This window comes from Theileria parva (genome assembly GCF_000165365.1).
Source record: "Theileria parva strain Muguga chromosome 4 map unlocalized ctg_529, whole genome shotgun sequence".
In the NCBI taxonomy this organism is placed as follows: Eukaryota; Apicomplexa; class Aconoidasida; order Piroplasmida; family Theileriidae; genus Theileria; species Theileria parva.
Window position 1 is genome coordinate 40,159 of NW_876246.1, and position 24,226 is coordinate 64,384.

The following is a 24,226-nucleotide window of genomic DNA, read 5'->3' on the forward strand; positions in this document are numbered from 1 at the left end:
TTAAATGTGTAATTATGGAATCTTGGGTTTTAGATTGGGATTCTTTCAGAATGTGTAACTTTATATTAACTTCTTTACACAATATTCTACTTACAATCATGTTGTAATTTATATTAATGTCATGTGTATTATTTATTTTATGGTTAGTTTCTCTTCTGATTTTTATTTCTTATGGTATATGCTTCAGAATAAGTAATAATTTGAAACCTATTTCCTCTTTAAAGTTTTACTCCAAAATTAATGATTTAAATGTATTAAATGAAACCATTTACGGACTTAGTTCTGGTGTTCCGGAAGGTGGCTGTGCCGTTGCAGTCATCAGAATATCCGGGCCTAATTCCTTGCATACACTAAATTTACTCACTAAAAACGTAAAACTCACTTCAATATTTCAATTTATAAATTACTTTAGAGTGATAATGTACCATATAAACCTAGATTTGTTAAATTGTGTAAATTATATTCATTGATCAACAATAATTTGATTGATGACGCTTTAACTCTTTATTTTAAATCTCCAAATTCCTATACTGGTACTTTGAAATCAAATTTAAACTCTATTTGTTCAATATAAACTGATCAATTTTAATTTAGGGGATGATGTAGTAGAGATTCACACACACGGTAACGAAGTTATAATTAAAGAATTATTTGACAACTTTCGTCACATTGCCAATAATTACAACATCAAGTAACTCTTTTAGTTATTATGCTTTTGCTCAGACTGAGGCAGGCAGAAAAGGGCGAATTCACTAGAAGAGCTTATTACTCAAATAAATTGAACCTAATACAGGTTAAACAATATTTTATGACAATTTGATTTATTATCATATTCTTGACATTATCTACGTACCCTTAAATTATATATTTATATAATTCTAAATCAACTTGTGATTACAGGTCGAGAGTATTAATGAACTAATAAGATCGAAGAATTACATCCAGAAACAAAATTCTATGTTAAAAGTAATTCCAATAGCTTTAACTTTTGTTTAGTTAAATAACAGTTTGTGTGAAATATATAAAAGATGGAGTAACGAGCTGATTGATATAATATCAAAAGTGGAGGGCTCCATCGATTTTCAGGAAGAGAGTTGCAGTGACATTATCCTCAAAGATAAAAGTTCAATTTTGAATCCCATACAAAATCTTACAGAAGAAATATTCAAATTCATTAATGACAAGTAAGTTAAACCTTCTAATTTATTAAATAACTTATTGCAGGAAGGAGACTATAGTTGACGGTATTAAACTTCTATTACTAGGGCCAACAAATTCAGGTATTTAACATTCTTTGACCCACATTGATATTAAATGACTAAATAAATTCCTTACTCATTTTTAGTGATTTTATTAAATTATTTTACAGGGAAAAGTAGTTTTATAAACAACTTGTTCAATGATGATATCAGTATTGTGTCAAACATTCCTGGCACCACTCGTGATTTAATTAGAGTTAATTACAACCTTGATGGCTTGAATTACCAAATTACAGATTCTGCCGGAATCAACAACCGCATATTAGACGGAGATACTAATGCTACAGAATCTTTGGATAATGATACTATTGAACTCATTGGTATCAAAAAAGCCCTCAATGAAATTGAAACTTCGAATGTAATTCTTTTCCTGTTTGATCCAGTGAACGTAAATGATTCGTTTAGTTCATTACAACTATTTTTAAATCTTTTAAATGAAATTAAGATCTTTTATTCCCATACATGTAATTCCCTCAGCAATACTACTACTCCATCTATTCCTGTTACTGACACTGAGGGCAACATATCTGATCATGATCACCATGGTCTAAACGGTGTTTGTAAAAAACTGGTTTATGTTTGTATAAATAAAACTGATTTGATAGAGAACGTTAATTATTACAAAAACGCAATCTTGGATTTTTTAAATAATTATAAGGCTAAAAACACTAACGGTGCAAAATCAACTGTTCTTTTTGAGGATAATCTGAAGATATTAGAAAACACTAATTTAGATAGGAATGTTGTTAGAAATGTAATAAATTTGATAAATGAAGACATAGTTAACAATTTTAATCTGAATTCTAACTCGGTTTTCATTGACAACCAGCGTCACAAATCTCATTTGAACAATATAATAAAGCATTTAAAAACAATCAAAGGTTAGTTTTAGTTATTTTTCATCGCAATTTTAATAATTAACATCTGTTTAGAGTTACTAGATTCATCAAATTATGACTTGGAGATCATATCAGAATATTTGAGGTAATTGAAACTATTGTACATTTAAGCAATTGATTATTCTTGCAGAATTTCTTCTTTTACTCTAGAATTCATTTATCGCTTCTATAATACATTATTATCAATATTATAATTTCAGGGAATGCGTTTACGAAATTGAATTTATTATTGGAGAACGTACTGACGACTATATACTCAATAGAATTTTTAATTCTTTCTGCATTGGGAAATAGATCATAAATACCATATTTTCCAGATTAAATTAAGCAAACTTTTCAGCCTATATTAAGTAAATAATGTTTTGAGAAGCATTCTATATACTACGTAGATTAAACAGTTTTAAATTCTATATTAGTGAAGGGAATTATTAAATAGGCGTTACAACTATTTTACACTGAATTTATTTTTCAACTGCCATAAATTATCCCTTTTAGAGAACGTGCAGAGATGTTTTAATATTCTTCTGAATAGAAGCCTGTTTTCCTCTAAGGCAATTTGTGAGTTAAGTGGTTCTTACCTGGAATGATGGGATTAAAGTGGTGAATCAGCTAAACATTTAATGAAAATAAGACGAGCTTACCTTTTCTGTGGTTGTTGATTTGTTGTTTTTATTTTTGAAATAGTTTAAAATATGGTCTGTGATCAGATATGTGAGGTTTTTGTTATTCTTGCATTTTAAGTTATACAGGAACTTATTCTTGTTTACTTCCCCATCTATGTTACAGGGCTTACGCTTCCTGCGGTAGTTTCTCAGGAAAGTGTAATCGTTTTCAGTGGACAGATTAACCTCATTGTAGTTTATGAAGGAACTTATATTCTCGTTGTTATTGAGCAAGTGGTATATCTCATCTCCTTTTTGGTCATCATTTTGGTCATATATTTGGTTAAGTTGCAAGTTAGTGTCAACTCCACGGCTCAGTTCAGTGCTACTCAATACTATGTTAGACGTAGCGTCCTGGTTTGACGAAACGGACTCTTCTTTAGATTTGATTGGGACAACGATTGGTGGCTTGGGATACGTGATCAGGTACTGTAAATTATTAATGTACTTGTTGTAGAATGCGTTATTCTGGCTTAGGATTTGTTGAGATAAGTAGTATTTGTAGAGTTGTCTTTGGTATATCTTTTCTTCTATGGTACTGGCTGTTATTAGTCTGTAAATAATAACTTCATTCTTTTGACCGATTCTATAACAACGTTCCTTAGCTTGCATGTCAGTCATTGGGTTCCAGTCAGGATCGTAAATAATAATTCTTGTGGCTGCTGTCAAGTTTAGTCCAATTCCTCCCACTTTTGTTGTCAGAATCATTAAGAACACCTTGTCATCATTTGAAAATTGCTCTATTATTTTATTCCTATTCTTAACTGTGTGTTTTCCATACAAAACAAGAATCTCGTCCTTTTCATAAGTTTCCAACAAATGTTCATAAATTATGTTTAACATAGTTATCGTCTGTGTAAATAATAATATTTTCTTATTCTCCTTCTTCCACATTTCGATTATCTTCAAACTTACGTTCAACTTACTGCTCCCTACTGATTCTGTCCACCTCTTACTTGGGCTTTGGCTACTTTTCCCACTAAGCTTAGATTTACTAACCCCATTATTCAGCCTTAAGTTGAACTTAACAGGCGTGTTATTAAGTGAACTGCTTGACGATTGACTCAGTGATGACCCGCTGGTTCTATTTGGTGAAGATGAATTATTCATGATAACGTCAGATGTATAAAAATACCTATTAATATCATGTGATTCTAGCATTCTTGGGTGATTGCAAATCTTACGTAGAATTGAAATTAGTCTCAGTACGTTTTTATCGTGGGCCAGCTCCTTTGATATTGTTCCCCTAAGTTCTTTAGTTATTTGCCGATTAGTTTCAAATCTGTCACGAATTAAGTAGTTGAACTTGTTCAAAACGCCTACGTACAGCTTATACTGTTCCATCGTTAAATTACACAGTATTATTCTTTCCCTTTTGTTAGGTAACTGTATTTCATTATTCGTATTTATTGTGCTATTTCCCACATCGCCTTCTTGATTTACTAGGCCACTATCATCTGAATTAGAAGGGCAGCCATATTCCTCATTGTTAGGCGGTGTATTTGTTCCTTTCTGATTTGAACCTGGGGGTAAAGTACCATAAGAGGACGAGGAAGAGCCAGATTCCATCCTGGTAGGGGAAGTGGCATCGACATCGATCGGGTTAGTAAGAGTATTAAAAAGATTATCTTTAGACTTTCTAGACTTAACCGTCCGGCAGATGTAGGGTAAAATCAGGAGTTTAAGTTTGTTGATGTACTTGGAGGCATCATATTTAGTATTGGTAATTGGGATAACAAAATCTTCCATGAAAGTTGATAGGGATCCAAGATAGTTTGGTATTATAAAATCAATTAGTGACCACAGTTCAACAAGGCTGTTTTGAATTGGTGACCCTGACAATATAATTCTATGAGTAGTTTTTATTGTTTTAACTGCCAGGGTTGTTAGTGTATTTGGGTTCCTTATCTTCTGTCCTTCATCCAAAATCACATAATGCCACTTGTAGCTATTGACATTCTCAATATTAATTCTTAAGTATTCGTAGCCAATCAAGTAAATCAAGATGGAGGGTTCTTCGGAGACATAATCTAAATCATTATCCACTGTATAACAATTATCAAGATAGTTTGAATGTAAGACGTAGAATTTAACTCCTTTAAATATCCAGTTGTTAATTTCACTCTTCCACTGGTCAATTAGTGTTACATTACACACTATTAATATCCTATTCATTTCATCTTCGTTATTTTCAGTTCCCATCACTTTATTATGTTGAAGATTATTGGATTGTGTGTTATTATCTAATGTACAAGTGTTATGGTCTATGAGGGTGTTTCTTACATATGAAGAATATACAATACAATTAATCAGCGATAATAATGTTATGGTTTTGCCCAGACCCATATCATCTGCAAGTATTCCTCCCAAATTTTCACAGTGGAGTCTTATTAACCAGCTAAGTGCCTTCTTCTGGTGCGAGTAGAGTTTATTGTAATAGCTCAGGGGAATAAACATATTTTCCTCGAGTTTAACTACATTTTCTTTACCAAATACTACTATTTCCAGGTCTCCTAATATATCATAAGGTTACTTTAAGGAATATTTAATTAAATGGATATATGAATTGTAAGATAGGTTGTAAGTGATGTTGACATCGTACCTATTTGGGTTTTGCTAGTTCTTTGAGTTTGGGATTCATTTTGTTCATGTGTTAAATCAGAAATGATTAATTCATCGTTGTTAATGATTATTTTATTCCTATTTACTAGTTCATAATTAAGTTCACACTCTCCTCCGACAATTGCTTCATCGTTCAATTTAAATTTAATGATTTTTGTAATATTGTCGTAGAATTTCTTGAGTTTACTATACTCCTTGTTCTAAATAATATTTATTGGGATTTTTTGATTATTTTGTTACCTTCTCTCTTAACTTTGGACTTAGCCACCTCAATATCTCCTGCAAAAACCGCAACTCGTCAAATTTCTTGCACGTTTCCTAATTAATTAATAATCACAAAATATATATCAAGGGATACTATGTGTTTAGTTCAATTTATTTTGGAATATTTTATTAATTTAATCTATTACCTTTTCAAGGGAGACTGAATCAATCTCCTTTACATCTGAAATATCGATATCCATTTTAAACAGTTCTTTAAAACGAGATCATTGCAAAATTTCGACATTTTATTGACATTTCTGTAAGATCTTAAATACTGTTGCCACACATAATCAAAATAAAGATAAACATACCCAATTCACTTAAAATATTTAAACAATTATTGATTTTAAACATTAACTTGTAAAATTTTAACATTTATGGAATTTTAAAACTATATTTTTATTTCCGAAGGTTGAAATGAAAATACAACATTCATTATTAATAAAATAATTATTTAAGTTATTGTTTTGTTATGTTTTAAATACAGAACATTTTTAAATTAAAACATATTTTTTAATTTGAAAGGAGTTTATAGTTTTTTAAATCAATCTCTACACCCTTATCCTCACATCTCTTGATTTCATATTTATAGTACTAAACATTTAACTCTATATATGACATGTAATACCTACTATATGTAAAATACTACGTAGAATCAGAATATTTTGAGAATTATAATTCATTTTGACTGCTTAAGAAAAGAATTTGATTAACACATAAAACTATGAAAAAATTATCTTAAAAACGAAGTTAATATTCTTTTAAATTCTATAATTATTTTTAAATTTAATTTTAATTAGATCCAAACAACTTAGAAATTTCGTTTGTCTCTGAATGAATAAATCAATAAGCCATACCTTAATCCTATCTACCTTGTTCACACATTTCATGAAACTTTTATATAATATATAGTGTATTATTAATAGAAATATAATTTAAATAAATAATTGAGATTTGTAAAGAATACAGCAGGTATAATATATGAAAAATAGGATCAGCAGATGCAATTTTGAATCTGCAACAGAAACGAACGAACAGGAAAATTAAATTTAGATTTAGAAACAAAACACAAATTATAAAAATGGAAAAATTTATGGCCCCGATTATTTTTATTACATTTTATGTATTAACTTTATCCACCACATCAGTTAGCTCTGTTCCCAATGCCGATGATCAAAAGATTGAGTTGATAGACATTAAAGATATCAATACCACCAAATACAGTATAATTTTGTCCGAAAATGATCAAAACGCAGTTAAAATAGTTCCAAAAACCGGTAAACTCATTGATATGGTATTAATCTCAAGTGACGTTTTATGGCTAAAAAAAGGAGGTGATAAATGTTCAGAAATTTTGCTCATTAAAATTTCAGAGGATCATGTATTAATTTCTTTAAAACTGATAAAAAAGAAGGAAAGTTCTGTTATTAGCTTTGTTAAACACCATGATACTATAATTGACACTGGAAATTTATCATCCTTTTTACTGCTTAACGATTTATCCGGCACAATTATGCCAATTGTTGAACATGAAACTTCTGAAGATAAGAGTTTTAAGCATCACAATTATGAAACTGAAATAGATGAAACATTTAACATAAGCTGGGAATTTGACAAGTTGTATTACTTAAGTACCAAAGAACCAGGTTCAAAACATTCAAAAGTTTATGAACCTTGTGGAAGTGGAAAGATTAAGCAAATTTATGATTTCGGTAAGCTAATTTGCAAGGCCTCCGAAGAGGAAAAGAGCTTTACAAGGATTGAAGTTCATAGCAGTGATAAAATTAAAACTAAGTTCCTTTTAGCTACAACAGAAAACAACACTACTAAATATTTTCGCCTTAATGCAGATTGGAATAAGGTTGAAAAGGATTTTTATGACAAATTTTTGGGTGAATTTATTGAAAAACTTGGTAAAGAAGGTTCTAGTGGTTCAAAAAATCGCCCTGGTCATAAAATAGTTTCTAATTCAAAACCGGATCCAAATAGTGGGTCTGATAATGATAATGATCTCTTATATCCTTCTGGATATGGAAAATTTTCGACAAATTTATCAAATATTAAAATCACACGACTAGCTCCCAGCAATATATATACAGTTGATACTACTAACAAGTTTAAAATTTTGGGAACTGAGATTACTTTGAGAAACGAATCTCAAGTTACTGAATTATTTATAATAAAACTTTCCAACAAATTAGTTTTAGTTGAGATATGCTTAAGGCATGAAGGTGTAAGGTATAAAAATGCTTATTATAAAAGAACTTTAAATGAAGGGAGATTTACAGGTACTAACAAAAGTGAGTTATTTGACGCCTTATTTAATGATTTCAGTAAGAATGAAAACAAGGTAACATTAAAGTATACATCCGTGTTCCCTATAATCCAAGGCAAAGAAACGGGTAAAATGCCTGATGGCATTTTAGATATAATTTTACCTGATCATCCATCAGTTGCCGATGCGGCCACTCAAACAGAAGAAGTTTATACACCAACTTATGAAATGAAACCTCAAGAAGAACCAGTTGATGAATCTAATGAGAAAGAACCCATGACGAAGGTAGAATTAAGTCACGAAAATGATACCAAAAAACAGCCAACTCATGAGAATACTAAACACAAAAGGTCTGTATCAAAAGAAAATAAACATCATCCAGAAAGTCACTCAGACGTTAAGAAAAAGTTAAGACAAGCTGAAAAGAGCTCTATATCAAGCTTCCTGCCTAATAAAATTGAGATTATTTTAGTTGCTTTATTATTAATTTGTTGAGTTTATCATATTTATATTTTATATGGTAGATTAATTTATGATTCCACTTAGTGTCTTTAATGATCCAGTTTTGAACCATTTACTCGAAAAATGATAAAAAATAAAACAAAATTCTGATTTATTATTTATAGATCTATTATTATAAATGGAGTTAAATTAATATTTTAACAATTAAATTTTAAATTTTGTGTGAACACATATATTGTACTCAATCCAGATATATTTTAAGTGAAAAATGTGGCATAAATATTATCAATTTATAAAATATTATTTATAAAATAATTAAATTATTTAAAACTTTTATGAATGAGCAATGTTATAAAAATTTCTATACAAAATTATCTTATCATTTGAGTTTTTGGACAAATTCCAAAGGATAGTATAATTAATTTAGAAATGTTAAACCTTAAAAAATTTAACTTTGATTCAGTGTAGAAACGACATAAGTTTCAGTAACATTAGGAATGTTATGGATCACTCGTAAGTATTCATACCTATTTTTTATATTACATAAAATGATTGTTATTGTAGACTTTTGTTTTCTAAAATTGTTAAAAAATATTAACAGTGAAATTGGCAAGATAATCTAATAGGGATTAATTAAAAAATACACGATTTTAGGCTGTCTTAAATGACTTGAATGAGATGAAATTATTAAAAATATAATAAAGAATTTAATATAAAAAAATGTCAAAAAAGGGGCTTCGAAGTCAAGAATTTAAAAACCTGGTTAAATTAGAAACTTCCACGTAAGTCATTTTAAATAATTGTAAGTTTAAGTATTTAAAATATAAATTTGGTTCTGGTAAATAATTTAGAGAATTTAAAAATAAAAGATTGGATTGTGTAATATTGAATAACTATCTTCATTTCATTTTTTTAAATATCCTAAATAAAAAAGCGTTGTTAAACTAAAATAAGACTTTAAGATGGTTTAAAAATTTTAAATTAAATAACGATAAAAAATACAATCTAAAATTCTTGGGTTAACAAAGCCCATCAGGAACACATTTATGGGCAATTTGATTGATTCAATAACAATTTCAGAAACAATTTTCTTGGAGAAATTTGAAATGGAATGTTTAGACAGGAACTTGGTTTTCTATGTTTTAATAGCCTTTCAATTATCCTATACATTTTTTTGAAATTTTAATTTATTTAATTCTAAGAATGAGAATAGTTTATTCTTTAAGTTTTTTCAATGTTTTACTAAGTTTTGCAGTTTTCAAGCCAATCATACTTCAATATCACGTGGATAATTTTAGAGGGTGAATGGTTAATTTTTCATAATATCCTAAATTTTGATAATTTAATATATTTATTCTCTTTTGAGATTATTTACTTCTATTCTTAATCAAAAATGTCTGTGTCCTATACATGGTTTCCTTTACTTCAATTATTTATTCATGTTTTTTCTTACATTAATTCTTATTTGCATTTTATTAATTTAATTCAAATAAATTCAGCGGATTTGCCAATTTTATTAGTTTGTAAACATGTACCACTATAATTCGAATCTTAATCAGTATATATTATTTTTTAAAATGTCCAATTTTAGAAATTTATTTATATTATTCTTATTCTGGATATCTAATTTATTTGTTAAAAATGCGTCGTGCGCAATTGGATTATTAGGAGATGATTTTACGACTCTTGACTTGGATTTGGGATCTTTAGATCTTGAAAAGATCAAGATAATTAAGTCACTGGATAAACCTGTCAGATTTAAAATTAATCCAAGAGAACAAGTTCTAATTAATTCAATAAGTTTATTAGGCAATACTCTATGGACAAAACTTGGTGTTAACGTTTGTCACGATGTAGTTATTTATATTTTCGAGGCCCCTGAAGTTGTAATTTCACCTGTAATAAACGATGGTGGTATAAAAAAGGTTTACTACATAAAGAAAACTGGTAATCAACTTACATTTATAAATTTACTAAGCTTTTTAACCTTAATTCATGATGAATTCAAGCCAAAGGATTATTTAATTCCACAGCTTTTAGATATTTCAGAAGGAGCTCACAAAGTATTTTATAAATACAATATTATTATGTTGGGTGATTTGATACATGAAAAATATGAACCTAGCGATAATTCTGGTTTCACTGTTTTAATGGATGGCATGAAAACTATTTGGGATGCTGAGCATGGGGATTCAAAAGGTAAATTAGCTTTGTCAATTGAGATTTTCGAAAAGGTTGACAGACTTAAAATGTTGAGGATTACTATTCAAGATTCAAGTGAGATGCATTTCATAATGAAAGAAAATGGATGGAACCCACTTTTAGTTCTTGGTTTTATGACAAACTTTAAAAGGTTGGAGTTTGGAAAGATTTTTGATGCTCAGACAGAAAAAGAGAAAAAGCCAAAGGATCTAGATCCATTACCAAAAGTTTTAGATGTCAGTACAAGGGATGATTCTTTCATTTACACTTCCTGTACTCTTTTGAATATGAATTTTTTAACTATCAAGCCAATGTTCGAGTTTTTGACTAAAAAAATAATTGATGGCCACAAAATAATCCATGATACTACTTTATGCAAATTTCAGGCGTTATTAATTAGATTATCTGACCCTGTGAAATGTTTTCTTGGAATTAGCATTAATGAGAGTGTATTTAGTAATCATGATATTTATTTCGAGAGAAGTGATGCTGATGGAAACTGGGAACCGGTTACTCAATCTGTGGTTTTCGAAGCTGTCCAACAGTCTATAGTTGAATTTTCTAAAACCCATTATCTTAAATCAGCTGATTTATACGGAGTTTGGACTGGTGTTAAAGTGGCTGATTTATCCTCCAAAGTTAAATCCTTACTCACTGGTCAAGAATTTGCTCCAACACCAATACCTACATCTGCTTCTGCCACTCCATCTTCTACTCCAATTCCCACGACACCTGTTCCAGAAACTTCCGGATCTTTACCAGCGTTACATCCAGGTTCGGCTATTTCTACACCACCTCCAACTCCCTCCACAGCATTACCTTCATATCTTGTTTCCTCACAAACCGGATCAAGTAAGCCTAGTACACCCACTCCAATGACACCGCCACCTTCCACAGATCTTGTTCCAGATAAACTCTCAGCTACAGGGCCAGCTTTATCACCACACCCGCACAAAAAACCCAGAACAGAGATTACCAAACCGTCTTCACCTACTCATTTGACCAGGAAGCCTTCTCCTTCTCTCAAAGATCCTCATGTTGGGGATGACAGTTTTGATCCTCCAAAATCCACTGAGCCGAGGCATAGAAAACCAACTAAACCAAAATATCCCAAACCAACCCACGAATATAAGCCCAGTACACCTACTATACCAGAACATTCAACGACATATACTGAATATACAATTCCATCATCTGAATATATTCATGGTGAAACTGGTCCAACTTTGGATGACACAGAATTATCCAGTTCCCTTACAAAAGATAAGCACACCCAAACTGATGCATCTAGAGAATTGGTTATAACGTATGAGCTTTTAGAAAAACTAAAGCAAGACATTATTGAACAGATTGTAGAAATTCTCAAGTCTGGATTTTCCATCAGTAACATAACCATTACTTCATTAACATTACTACCTATTTTGTTAATTTAGTAATGGGACAAGTTATTGGTTTTAAAATCAGAATACGAATAATTTAATTTGGTTATTCGACCTTCAATGAAAAGAATCGTTTTGAATAGGCGATATTTTAACTATGAAGCTATTAGTGATACCTTCAGATTCAATGTTATTAATCCATGTTACATGTCAGATATCAGTGAGAAATTTGAATTAAAATTTAGTTAAAATTAGTTATAAAAATATATAATTCAGTACTCTCAATGCAATATTGAGTGTTATTAATGAGTCAATACTCAAGAAATGCAACGAAAACATGATAGTTTGTTCAGCATACGATTTAGCTAATAGTGATTCGATTCCATAGAATTTTGTTAAATAGATTATTGAACAATTATTAAATATATTATTAAAATGAAATTGTTAGCATATTTTTTTACAAAGTTTTTAGTATTAAACTTATTAAGTGGTGTGTGTTGTGTTAATGATCCTGAAAATGTGGGTGATAAAAGTATTGTATTAGATTTAAAGAACATAGATCCTAGTTATTTTAAAATTGTTAAAATAAATGAGATTCTTGGAATACATCCAGAAATTTTCAGGTTTGAATTAAAACCTGGTCTCTCAAAAGTTGTAACACAAATAAATTTTGATCGATTTAATATTTGGGAAAGAAACCCAGATAAAAACGATTTAGAATTTCATTATTTTGAACTATACAACACTAGGAATACCGGGATTTTATTTGATGTACACACATCAGGTACTGGAGGAGGAGAGACATTTCAGTTCTCATTAGGAGGAGGATCCTCGTCTTTCATAGGTTTGATTGAATTCTACTGGCATTTGATAAGGGCGTTTGCTGAGAATATTAATACCGATATTAAATTTGATGTCAACGATAGGTTTGATGCTTTGTACCATCCTCACGCAACCATAAAAGATAATATATCAAGATACCAAGAGTTTAATTCATTTTATCGTGAAGAATTCGTTCAAATAACTGATGGAGAACTTATCATCTGGGATTCAAAATCACCTTATGACCCACATCCAAATGTATCAACTCATAATGATGGTTCTCCACTATTATCCTCCGGAAAGCAGTTATCATGTAAAAGTTTTCAAGTATACAGAAAACTTAACTTAATTCATTTAATCGAAATAAGATTGGAAAATGGTGAAATTGTATACTTTAAAAAAGTAGATGATTCAGTTCTTGAACATGGTCAACCTCCGAAATTCGAGAGGGTTGATGAAGAAGAGTTTGTTAGCAGCAAAACTAGACTTGGATTTGACGAATTGATGGGGAAAGCATTTGAAAAAATTTCAGAACCACCTATTACTGAAAGTGAAAACTCTTTTGGTGAAATTGATGTTAGTATGAAAAAATATTATTTGAATTATTTGAGGCGTAGTTTGTATGGAATCAGACAAGTTACCATTGATATGATAGGCCAAAGATATTTTAGATCTTTTAATTATGAAGGCCAGAATATTGTTGAATATAGATATGGAGATGTTTATCGAATTAATATAATCAAATCCAATGAGGGAACAAAGTATATAGAGATAATTTCAATGACACGTGGAAACATTGAGAGAATATACTTTGCAAAAAAACGAAATGAAACAGCATGGAAAAAATTTACAAATTATGATTTTGACAATGCGTTGAGAAATGAAATAAATTACAAGGGTCAATGTATTGATTGTGTTGACGTAAAAACAATAGTAGATGATCTACCGTCAGAAATCAAGATCCAAATTAATCCGGAGTACAAAAGACAGCCCTCTAAATATAATAATAAAAAACATCCTAGTTCACCAACTAACGTGAATATAAAAGGTGGTGGTTTACGAGTCAACTCTAGTTTCAAAATTAATAAAAGTTCCTTAGTGTTATTAGCAATTTTGTTAAGTCTAATTTAATTTCTACTTTACACATTTACATTACAGTATAAACAATAAGTCATTTATTAATTCATGTTACATGTCAGATATCAGTGAGAAATTTGAATTAAAATTTAGTTAAAATTAGTTATAAAAATATATAATTCAGTACTCTCAATGCAATATTGAGTGTTATTAATGAGTCAATACTCAAGAAATGCAACGAAAACATGATAGCAACATATTCTATAGTATATTGCTGCTAATTAATTGCTGCCATGAAATTTTATTAAATATATTATTAAAATGAAATTGTTAGCATATTTTTTTACAAAGTTTTTAGTATTAAACTTATTAAGTGGTGTGTGTTGTGTTAATGATCCTGAAAATGTGGGTGATAAAAGTATTGTATTAGATTTAAAGAACATAGATCCTAGTTATTTTAAAATTGTTAAAATAAATGAGATTCTTGGAATACATCCAGAAATTTTCAGGTTTGAATTAAAACCTGGTCTCTCAAAAGTTGTAACACAAATAAATTTTGATCGATTTAATATTTGGGAAAGAAACCCAGATAAAAACGATTTAGAATTTCATTATTTTGAACTATACAACGCCGGGGATCATGGGATTTTATTTGATATACACACATCAGGTACTGGAGGAGGAGAGACATTTCAAATTTTAACAGAAAGAGGCCTTCCATACTTCACCGGTTTGATTGGATTCTATGGCAAATTACTTAGACTGTTTGGCGATGATAATAATTATGTGGATGTTAAATTGGATGTTAAGGACAGTTTTGATATGTTATACCATGATTACAAAATTAAAAGGCATGGTTTAGGAAGTTATGAAGTTTTCAAATCATTTTCCGATGAAGAATTTTTCCAAATTTCAGAGGGAAATGTTATCATCTGGGATTCAAAATCACCTTATGACCCACATCCAAATGTATCAACTCATAATGATGGTTCTCCACTATTATCCTCCGGAAAGCAGTTATCCTGTCAAACTGTTGAACTCTTTAGAAGACTTAACTTCATTTATTTAGTTGTATTGACTTTAGAAAATGATGAAATTGTGTACTTTAAGATAGTAGATAACTCTGTTCTTGAATATGGTCGAACCCCAAAATTCCAAAGGGTTTATGAAGAAGAGTTTACTAAAGCCAGGACGGAATATGAATTTGACGAATTGTTGAAAAAAAGGTTTGAAAAAATTCCAGACCCACCCATTCCTAAAGAGCAAAACTCTCTTGGTGAATTTGATGTTAGTAGGAAAAGAGATTATTTCAATTATGTATTAGATAGCTTTTTTGGAATCAGACAAGTTACCCTTCATATGATAAGCTATAGATATGTTGGAATTATGAAATATGAAGACCAACGAATCGTTGAATTCAAATCTGGAGATGTTTATCGAATTAATATAATCAAATCCAATGTGGAAACAAAGTATATAGAGATAATTGTAACTAGGAATGGAAATTTAAACATAACATACTTTGCAAAAAAACGAAATGAAACAACATGGAAAAAAATTACAAATTATGATTTTGACGATGCGTTGAGAAGTGAAATTAATTACAAAGACAAATGTACTGAATGTAATGAAGTAGAAACAATAGTAGATGATCTACCATCAGAAATCAAGATCCAAATTAATCCGGAATTTAAAACCCAACCAATTGAAGATAATCCTAGAAAACTTCCTAGTGCATCAACTAACGTGAATATAAAAGGTGGCGGATTACGAGTCAACTCTAGTTTCAAAATTAATAAAAGTTCCTTAGTGTTATTAGCAATTTTGTTAAGTCTAATTTAATTTCTACTTTACACATTTACATTATAATATAATTAACACTATGATTTGTAATTTTTTAAAAAATGTTATATTGTATACACTTTAACCACACATTTTGTATTGAATTTTTATCTAGAATCTTTTGGTTTTATTTTTTTAAATTTGTTTAAGATGTCTTCTGAAGTTGTCGTCCAGAAAACTCCTATCAATGATACTGACTTATATACCAAACTTAAGGAACTTGAACGACAATTAGAATTATGCGAAATTCAAGTATATTTCTTCAATTATTAATTTAATTCGTATTTTAATTTATTTTTATTTTATTAACAACAATTATGTATTTTTTATACATAATTCTTCGTTTTAATACAATATACTAATGTATTTCTAGGAAAACTATATTAAAGAGGAACACAAGAACTTAAAACTTGAGCTCATAAGAGCAAGGAATGAAATCAAACGAATCCAAAGCGTTCCATTGGTAATTGGCCAATTTTTGGACATTATAGATAAAAATTACGGAATAGTATCCTCAACTGCAGGATCAAACTATTATGTTCGAATACTTTCAACTATAAACAGGTGTCCTTTTAAATCTAATTATTAAATACCCTTATAAAATTTTATATAACACTGTAATGTATTTCATAGGGAGTTGTTAACACCCAATACTAGTGTTGCTTTACATAGACATAGTCATAGTGTTGTCGATATTTTGCCTCCAGAGGCGGATTCTTCAATCCAAATGTTACAAGTTTCTGAAAAACCAGATGTTACTTACGCGGTACAAATCTACAAACTAATTAAATAATTGAATTTAACATGCTCATTCACATGGATCCCTTTCAACACTTATAATATTTATTACACCTTGATTTAACTATTTGTAGGATATTGGAGGAATGGATTCACAAAAGCAGGAAATAAAAGAGGCGGTAGAACTACCTCTAACTTGTCCTTCACTTTACAAGCAAATTGGAATAGATCCTCCAGTTGGTGTTTTATTGTATGGTCCTCCTGGAACCGGGAAAACTATGTTGGCGAAGGCAGTTGCCCACCACACTGACGCAACTTTTATTCGTTTTGTTGGATCCGAATTCGTCCAAAAATATCTGGGTGAAGGACCCAGAATGGTAAGAGATATCTTCAGGTATGTTTCTAAACACACTTTATCGTCCCTGTTATCTTTATTACTTTTCTATGAGTCAGTTTACACAATATCATAGATTGGCCAGGGAGAATGCTCCTAGCATATTATTTATCGATGAGGTAGATGCAATCGCAACAAAGAGATTCGATGCGCAAACTGGTGCAGATAGGGAGGTTCAGAGGATCCTCTTGGAACTTCTGAACCAAATGGATGGATTTGATCAAAACGCTTCAGTAAAGGTGATTATGGCAACAAATAGAGCAGATACACTTGATCCCGCATTACTCAGGCCCGGAAGATTAGACAGAAAAATAGAATTCCCACTTCCAGATAGAAGACAAAGAAGATTGATTTTTCAAACCATTACCAGTAAAATGAATTTATCAAACGATATCGACCTAGAAACATGTATATTTCATACTACTTTTCTACAACAGTTATATAATTATGTAATTATTTTATAATTTGATTATTTTTTTAATGATTTAATGATATATTTTTATAGTTGTTGCAAGACCAGAGAAGATATCAGCAGCTGACATAGCCGCCATTTGCCTAGAGGCAGGCCTACAGGCAATTAGAAAGAATAGGTAGCAATATATACATATTTATTATTGTTGATCTCCTTATTTTACAACAATTAAGAATGTGTAAATACAAATTTACAGATATGTTGTGACTACGAAAGATTTTGAACAGGGCTGGAAGCGAATTGTTAAAAAACACGACAAAGATCACCCGTTTTATGGAGTTTAATTTCATTTTAATCACCTCATATTATGTAACATACATTATACATAACATACATTTTATCTTAAATTTATTTGAATTTGGTATTTAAAAATGAAAGGGTTGGACGGAGATATTAAAAAACCTGAGACTATATTAAGAGGTCACAGAATCGATTTGAAAAAAAGGAGTCAAATCGCAAAACAAGTCCGACTTCTAAAATCGGTAATTTTTCATTTTTGAAATATTTTTGCCAAATTTAGAAAAAGAAATCTTATCGAGACAAAAATGCCATCGTTTCACTCAATACGATTTTCAAAAAATCGAAACAGCTGGACTTGGATCTTAAGCGGTGAGCCTTCCACCACTATTATACCCTAAACACTCACTTAGTTTATTATATTTGTATTTTTATTGGATAATTTCTATTATTCTGTGTTATTTTCTTAAATTAACGGATAAATTTGAGTAAAATTGATTAATTTAACATTAGAACTAAAGCCCAGGAGAAATCCTCTAAAGTAACTCCGCAAAAGGAGTATAAACTTCTTTTTGTTGTTAGGAATTCGAGAAATGTAGAATCTCCAATTTGCAAAGATATTTTAAAGGTTTTTACTATTCTCTAGTTACTTAACTTACCTCTACTGTTCTTAAAATCTTTATATTATCCAATTTTATTTGATTGTCAGACCCTTGGATTAACAAGAACCAATTCAGGTCGTTTTATGAGTAATTCAGTTCCTAATTTGGAACTTATTAATAAGGTGTTGCCTTTTGTGTACTACGGAACTCCCACTCTAAAACACGTGAAGGATCTACTCCATAAAAGGTTAGTTTTTCCGCACTAAACTTTTATAGGGGTACAATCTATCAGCATAACAAGGCTGAGATGATTAGTGGCAATTTAGTTATTGAGGAGAACTTCAGTATCTATGGCATTTACAGCATTGCTGAATTGATTGAAACCATATATAAGGGCTCCAATGGCTCTGAAAACATCTTACTTAAGCTCGGACCTATAAACTTATCAAATTTAAACGTTTACAACAGGTTTTATAACATTTATACAATTAAAACTCATAAATTACAGATATTTTGAGGATAATCTTAAATTCGGAGACACCAACATTAACAACTTATTAATTGATAAATAACCGTGTAATATACTAATTAACAAATTTTTACACTTTTATTTAGTAAAGACGTTTACAATTTTTGAAAATATTAAAATGGTGGTTATTAGGTCCTGACAATCATGCTATTGACATCTCTACCAGTTCCGATCTAAAGTAGATTATGGTGATATAAAGCAAACCCAGTAAATGAATACTCCCAGGTATTCCTCAATAAAAAGTACATAATTTTGTGCGTTTTGTGGCAATTCCTCGAAGGTTTTAAATTTTGAAATGTCTGTTTTCCAGCCAGGCATTGTCTTGTATACTGGCTCGTACTCGTCATATTGGTAACAACAGCTGGGATAACGCCCCTCTTCCAATAATTTTCCTAAATTGTATATAATATCATATATAATAGTGTATATTATATTAAATATTATATTAAGTATGAGAGTAGATATATTGTAGTGAATACACTGGTGTACCTACTATTCTATATACGTATATAGCTGGAAACAAGTTTTAATGAAGTAATACCGGTAAGTTTGTGTTTATAGTGGGTGCAAAGTTTAATTTCGTCAAATTGAGATAGTATGTCCAGTTTAGAGAGATTTATGAGATCAAACCCAGAGAAATTCTGCACGTACTTGGCGGCAACGAGGTCAAGCCAGCCACAGCGTCGAACTCTACCAGTTGTGACCCCAAACTCAGCCCCGAATTTTTGTAACTTATTAAAGTTTTCATCTAAACCAATTTTAATTGACTTAACAAATGTTTATACTATTAATATATATATATAATTGTGTAAATATATAATGAATGGAGAAGTACCAAAAAGTTCGGTTGGGAAAGGGCCTTTTCCTACTCTAGTTTGGTAGGCTTTTAAAACTCCAACCTTCAAAATCTTAACATTAGGGTTGATTCCTAGTCCATTGTAAACACCACTTGTTGTTGTGTTACTAGACGTTACATATGGATAAGTTCCTAAATATGTTTGTCAAATGTGATAAGTTATCTATATGTATATACATAAAAAGCTGAAGTAGGGCTGATTGAGACATGAACAAAGTGATACCTAGAGCCAGGTCTAACAATGAACCGTTTGCTCCTTCAAAAAAAACCTTTTTACCTTCTTTTATGTATTTTTGAATCATGTATGAGGTATCAACGACAGAATCTGCTATTTTGGAAAAATTGACTTTATGTTGCTCAAGTTGTTTATTTAGTAAATCTCTGGTGTCTGAGTTAGTGAAGACTTTATTCTCATGACACAGTTTGTAGGTTAACTTTGACAACAACTTCTCGAAATTATCCCAATTTAACATTTCTCCTATCTAAATCATAATCAACAGTGTCATTTATTTGTATATATTTTAATGTGTAATTGTGTAAAAAAGTACTTGAATGCCCGTTCTTTTACATTTGGTTGAGTTTGTAGGACCGATACCACGTTTAGTGGTTCCAATGCTTGTGGAGTGCTCTCCTTGTTCATTTTCTAGTTGTGCATCAACAGCTATGTGTAAATCGAAGACTAAATGGGCTCTTTCAGAGATGAATAACCTGTTAGTTAAATCGACACCTAACTTAGTTAAATTGTCAATTTCATTTATCAGACTTTCTAAATGTACAACAACTCCATTTCCCAGTACATTTACAGTATTTGGATACAAACAGCCGCATGGAAGTAAGTGTAATTTATACTTTACTCCATCCAGGAACAATTCATGGCCAGAATTATGTCCTCCTACGTAAGGATTTTATAGAATTGGAAAATAAGAATATAAAGACGAGATTAACGTAGTTAATAATGGAGGAATATAATGATTTTGGTGAATAGATGAAGAATAGTATGTAAAATAGACAATAACTGGTGAAATTGGGGGAAGAAGAAATAGGAAAAGGACAGGAATAATTATATATATTAATATTATACCGTTATATCTGGCAACAAGGTCAAAATCCTTCGAAAGAAGAGAAACGAGCTTTCCCTTTCCTTCATCTCCCCATTGCATCCCAGAAATGAGAACAACCTGGAATAACATTTATTATTTAATTAAAAACCCGTACCTTGTCATTCACTGCATCGTAGCATCTTTTCTCTACCATAGGCGGAAGAGATTTATTCCACTTTTAACTACAGACAACCGTATTGGGCCTAAAATTTATACAATTGAATGTAGTCATTAGATTGCACGTTTTAAAGGCCAATTTTTAAAAAATATACGCAATAATTTAATCCTTTAAAATTTAATTTTACTACTTTAAACCCTATAAATCTCAATTTTCATAATAGTTCATTGAGATTAAATTTATTTAAAAAATGATTATTTATCCTATTTCATGAAATGTTCAATTTTCATTGAATCCTCATCATTTATTTATTTATTTTATTTAATCTTTTAACTTATTTTGAAATTGCAATATTTGAACAAAAAATTAAGTTGAAGGGTTAATAAATGATTAATTAATGAAAGAAAGGGTTCCCAACTCAGATTCCACTGATGGATTTAATGTTCCACTCTTAGGTATTTTAGTTATTTCAATATTAGTATTTTTTCATTCTGATTGTGTGTTTACTATACACATATATTACACAGTTTTCCATCACAGCCATGGTGTTAAAATACGATATAGGTGATGATAACGGAGAAACTAGATTTGAAATCACGTGTTATTCCAGGTCATGTAAGGATATTTTTATTAGGGATAAATTAATATGTTGTACAACTTGCAGAAGATGTTATCATTCTGGGTAAGCTTCTGTTTTATATCTATCTTTTTAGCTGCAACAAACCTCCACTAAACTATGATATTGTCATCAGATACCCTTGGCATTGTAATTCTTGTAAAGTACCTTTTAATTAGCACCTTTTCTTAGTTTTGTCATACCCAGTTAACTAACTTTTAATGTAATATAAATCTCTATAGATATGTGTAAAATGTAATGACAGTGAGTCTGGAGTGAGTAGAACACTGTTAATATGTGATTCATGTGACCGAGCTTTTCATATGGAATGTACGAGGAACAAATACACCGAAGTATAATACTAAACCCTATTAATTTATCCTTCGATTAACTAATCTTGTACCATAATAATAATTGGTGCAATGAATTGGTATAGGTACCAAGTGGAAACTGGTTTTGTGATGAATGTCAGTACTGTAAATCATGCGACATAAAATTTTCTGAGCAATCAATAATTGTACTATTCCTTAGTTATTTTTTATAGTCTAGTGCCTTCAAATACTTATTTTACGTAGTTAAATGTAATTTAACCCTGTAATATGATTGTATAGACAGAAGGATACGACAACGAGGGGAACAAGTTGTGTCAGTCTTGTATGTTAAAAAGGAAGAGGGGCAAGGATGCCGGTATCAGCTACTGTTGTGTATGCTCAAAGTCTATAAACCCAATTGGTATTCATCAGAATAGGAGAGTGGTTTGCCAAAAGTGTTGTCAAAGTATTTTCTATAATACTTTATTAAGTTGTTTACACATGAATTATGTTTCAATACTATTAAATAGAGTTATATTCTGATTGATATTAACATTTAGACGTGCACCCAAACTGCTCTCGTTTGGAGGAAAAAGCCGATAAATTTAGAGAGGGTGAAGAATCTTGGATATGTAATAATTGCTATAAAATTTTAATCTCATTCAAATAATCCATCTATTAAATTTATTGTGTTTAATATTTTTATTCAATTTTGTTATAATTCAAAATTTTTGTTATATCAAAAAATAGAACTAAATACTCAGAATATTGTGTAGTTCCCAATTTTCATCTTGAATTTTTTAAGTTTAATTCACTTTTATTTTGTTTTAAATATGTATTTTAATTGTCCATAATGGGCCAAACTGAAGATTTGTCCAATTTCGATAAGAAGGATGCAAATCAACAACCTCCCAAAAGGTTTTTCAATATACTTTCATTAGACAAATATTATTACTTATTTACTGATTGCATACATTAAATAGTATAATATTCTAAATATCATTTACATATGATTGAATTAGGCGTCGGAGAAGGGAGGGTAAATGGGACACTATTGAAGATACCGTTTCTCTAACTGAATTAAAGGCCAAAACTTCAGAAGAGGAGGCCAAAAAACGGCAAAAGAGACTCTATGTAGGAAATCTGCCGTCAGGTATTATTTCTTATAAACCTTCTTAGTTAATGATCTTTATTGAATAAGTTACATACACATATTTATATTATCTAGGAACAAAATTGCAAGATGTGGTGGATTTTTTTAATGGAGCCTTGATGGCTATGGTTCCTGGAAACACCATTGATCCCAGGGACCCTCTAGTGACAAAAACCGAGATTTATAACCCTGACCAAGGTTACTGTTTCCTGGAGTTTAAGACTCCGGAACTGGCGGATTTGGCCTTTAAATTGGATGGTATAACATGTAATGGGTATTCTTTAAAGCTAAGGAGGCCTTTGGACTTTAATTTGGGCACGAATTCAGATGACACAAAGGTATTTGTCCAGAACATACCTCTGGATGTTACTGAGGATCAGATGAAGGAGTTACTTGAAAAGCACGGAAAGCTTAAGTTGGCTAACCTTTTGAAAGACCCTGCAACTGGAGTTAGTAAAGGTTATGGATTTTTTGAGTTTGAGGATGCTAGAAGTTCTAAACTTGCTGTTTTACACCTTAACGGGTCTGTTTTGGGTAAAAATGTACTGAGTGTCAAACATGCTGCTTTCGGGTATTTTGCCTCTGGAGGGAAGCCGATTGATTGTAAGGCGTCAAATTTGCCGAATTCAATAACTCAGTCTATTCTAAGTAATCCCCTCCTGGGGTTACAGTTACAGAACGGTAGGAGGATTGGATCAAACCCTTCAAAGGTGATTCAACTCCTCAATATGGTTTTCCACGAGGATTTAATAAGTGATTACAACTACAACGAGATAGTGAGACTTGTAAAGGAGGAGGCTCAAAAATATGGCCCCTTACAGGAGGTTGTTATTCCCAGGCCTGATAAGGATTTGACCTTTAAGGAAGGTGTTGGGAAGGTTTTTATAAGATATGAAGATTTATTATCTGCCAGAAAGGCTCAATACATGTTCAATGGGAGAGTTTTTGATAAAAACAGAATTGTTTGTTCCGCTTTCTTCCCGGAAGATTTATTCATTACAGGAAAATACACTCTTATCTAATTTGTTTTTTTATTTATCAACATTTTACTATAATACATGTTATAGTTCTGTGTATAGTACAGAATTATAGTAGACAAGTTGTGTTGGAATCCTTCTGGAATATTATAGGAAAATTAAAAATTTCAAGATTCCAATGGTTGAAATTAAGTGAAATAGTTTATTTGAAGTGGAATCTTGATTCTGTTTACAGGATATATAATTCTCCTCAGAACAGTGAAATAAATGTATTAAAATTAGTAACTTTTAGATATAAAAATTTTTTGATGATAAAATTCGTTCGAAAGTATCGTTCTTTGTGGCATTAAGTTGATGT

General features: G+C 30.5%; 12 protein-coding genes across 12 annotated transcripts; 10 read left to right on the plus strand and 2 right to left on the minus strand.

The window, feature by feature from the left end:
- The first annotated feature begins 59 nt into the window (after nucleotides 1-59).
- Nucleotides 60-2,525, plus strand: mnmE (GTP-binding protein TrmE N-terminus family protein). The gene is made up of 10 exons (XM_758568.2): nucleotides 60-371; nucleotides 413-533; nucleotides 595-691; nucleotides 724-793; nucleotides 901-966; nucleotides 997-1,184; nucleotides 1,225-1,280; nucleotides 1,370-2,140; nucleotides 2,192-2,243; nucleotides 2,359-2,525. Exons 1-10 carry the CDS (start codon nucleotides 117-119, stop codon nucleotides 2,450-2,452), a joined length of 1,770 nt encoding a protein of 589 aa, XP_763661.2. The 5' UTR covers nucleotides 60-116; the 3' UTR covers nucleotides 2,453-2,525.
- ERCC6 (SNF2 family protein) lies at nucleotides 2,488-6,144 on the minus strand. The gene is made up of 7 exons (XM_758569.2): nucleotides 6,018-6,144; nucleotides 5,853-5,963; nucleotides 5,683-5,760; nucleotides 5,423-5,642; nucleotides 2,800-5,333; nucleotides 2,737-2,767; nucleotides 2,488-2,704 (listed from the first exon to the last, which is right to left on the minus strand). The coding sequence occupies exons 2-7, from the start codon at nucleotides 5,904-5,906 to the stop codon at nucleotides 2,604-2,606; spliced, it is 3,018 nt and encodes a 1,005-aa protein (XP_763662.2). The 5' UTR covers nucleotides 5,907-5,963; nucleotides 6,018-6,144; the 3' UTR covers nucleotides 2,488-2,603.
- Nucleotides 6,145-6,787: 643 nt separating this feature from the next.
- On the plus strand, nucleotides 6,788-8,476 carry TpMuguga_04g00028 (uncharacterized protein; the record flags this gene model as incomplete). The annotated part of the gene is made up of 1 exon (XM_758570.1): nucleotides 6,788-8,476. The coding sequence occupies one exon, from the start codon at nucleotides 6,788-6,790 to the stop codon at nucleotides 8,474-8,476; it is 1,689 nt and encodes a 562-aa protein (XP_763663.1).
- Nucleotides 8,477-8,747: 271 nt separating this feature from the next.
- TpMuguga_04g02425 (uncharacterized protein) lies at nucleotides 8,748-9,735 on the plus strand. Its single transcript, XM_061306174.1, has 3 exons — nucleotides 8,748-8,956; nucleotides 9,008-9,225; nucleotides 9,295-9,735. The coding sequence occupies exons 2-3, from the start codon at nucleotides 9,164-9,166 to the stop codon at nucleotides 9,389-9,391; spliced, it is 159 nt and encodes a 52-aa protein (XP_061161814.1). The 5' UTR covers nucleotides 8,748-8,956; nucleotides 9,008-9,163; the 3' UTR covers nucleotides 9,392-9,735.
- Nucleotides 9,736-9,972: 237 nt separating this feature from the next.
- Nucleotides 9,973-12,230, plus strand: TpMuguga_04g00029 (putative integral membrane protein; the record flags this gene model as incomplete). Its single annotated transcript, XM_758571.2, has 1 exon — nucleotides 9,973-12,230. One exon carries the CDS (start codon nucleotides 9,973-9,975, stop codon nucleotides 12,076-12,078), a length of 2,106 nt encoding a protein of 701 aa, XP_763664.1. The 3' UTR covers nucleotides 12,079-12,230.
- Nucleotides 12,231-12,562: 332 nt separating this feature from the next.
- On the plus strand, nucleotides 12,563-13,977 carry TpMuguga_04g02345 (uncharacterized protein; the record flags this gene model as incomplete). The annotated part of the gene is made up of 1 exon (XM_061306163.1): nucleotides 12,563-13,977. Exon 1 carries the CDS (start codon nucleotides 13,351-13,353, stop codon nucleotides 13,975-13,977), a length of 627 nt encoding a protein of 208 aa, XP_061161815.1. The 5' UTR covers nucleotides 12,563-13,350.
- A 386-nt stretch (nucleotides 13,978-14,363) lies between these two features.
- Nucleotides 14,364-15,776, plus strand: TpMuguga_04g02375 (uncharacterized protein). The gene has a single exon (XM_758572.2). The coding sequence runs from the start codon at nucleotides 14,746-14,748 to the stop codon at nucleotides 15,763-15,765; it is 1,020 nt and encodes a 339-aa protein (XP_763665.2). The 5' UTR covers nucleotides 14,364-14,745; the 3' UTR covers nucleotides 15,766-15,776.
- Nucleotides 15,777-15,869: 93 nt separating this feature from the next.
- Nucleotides 15,870-17,684, plus strand: RPT3 (26S proteasome regulatory subunit 6B-like protein). The gene is made up of 7 exons (XM_758573.2): nucleotides 15,870-16,017; nucleotides 16,139-16,329; nucleotides 16,399-16,531; nucleotides 16,638-16,897; nucleotides 16,974-17,305; nucleotides 17,403-17,487; nucleotides 17,566-17,684. Exons 1-7 carry the CDS (start codon nucleotides 15,916-15,918, stop codon nucleotides 17,651-17,653), a joined length of 1,191 nt encoding a protein of 396 aa, XP_763666.1. The 5' UTR covers nucleotides 15,870-15,915; the 3' UTR covers nucleotides 17,654-17,684.
- A 56-nt stretch (nucleotides 17,685-17,740) lies between these two features.
- RPL7 (60S ribosomal protein L7) lies at nucleotides 17,741-18,804 on the plus strand (the record flags this gene model as incomplete). The annotated part of the gene is made up of 6 exons (XM_758574.2): nucleotides 17,741-17,851; nucleotides 17,890-17,978; nucleotides 18,120-18,234; nucleotides 18,316-18,455; nucleotides 18,485-18,676; nucleotides 18,717-18,804. The coding sequence occupies 6 exons, from the start codon at nucleotides 17,741-17,743 to the stop codon at nucleotides 18,778-18,780; spliced, it is 711 nt and encodes a 236-aa protein (XP_763667.1). The 3' UTR covers nucleotides 18,781-18,804.
- On the minus strand, nucleotides 18,793-21,137 carry TpMuguga_04g00033 (Adenylosuccinate synthetase family protein). Its single transcript, XM_758575.2, has 8 exons — nucleotides 20,809-21,137; nucleotides 20,675-20,771; nucleotides 20,142-20,485; nucleotides 19,817-20,075; nucleotides 19,573-19,725; nucleotides 19,279-19,485; nucleotides 18,942-19,129; nucleotides 18,793-18,910 (listed from the first exon to the last, which is right to left on the minus strand). The coding sequence occupies exons 1-8, from the start codon at nucleotides 20,845-20,847 to the stop codon at nucleotides 18,866-18,868; spliced, it is 1,332 nt and encodes a 443-aa protein (XP_763668.2). The 5' UTR covers nucleotides 20,848-21,137; the 3' UTR covers nucleotides 18,793-18,865.
- Kmt2c (PHD-finger family protein) lies at nucleotides 20,976-22,408 on the plus strand (the record flags this gene model as incomplete). Its single annotated transcript, XM_061305904.1, has 7 exons — nucleotides 20,976-21,266; nucleotides 21,376-21,493; nucleotides 21,525-21,591; nucleotides 21,670-21,780; nucleotides 21,864-21,944; nucleotides 22,039-22,204; nucleotides 22,299-22,408. Exons 1-7 carry the CDS (start codon nucleotides 21,209-21,211, stop codon nucleotides 22,406-22,408), a joined length of 711 nt encoding a protein of 236 aa, XP_061161073.1. The 5' UTR covers nucleotides 20,976-21,208.
- A 167-nt stretch (nucleotides 22,409-22,575) lies between these two features.
- On the plus strand, nucleotides 22,576-23,919 carry U2AF65B (RNA recognition motif family protein). Its single transcript, XM_758577.2, has 3 exons — nucleotides 22,576-22,656; nucleotides 22,761-22,891; nucleotides 22,967-23,919. The coding sequence occupies exons 1-3, from the start codon at nucleotides 22,592-22,594 to the stop codon at nucleotides 23,911-23,913; spliced, it is 1,143 nt and encodes a 380-aa protein (XP_763670.1). The 5' UTR covers nucleotides 22,576-22,591; the 3' UTR covers nucleotides 23,914-23,919.
- Nucleotides 23,920-24,226: the final 307 nt, after the last annotated feature.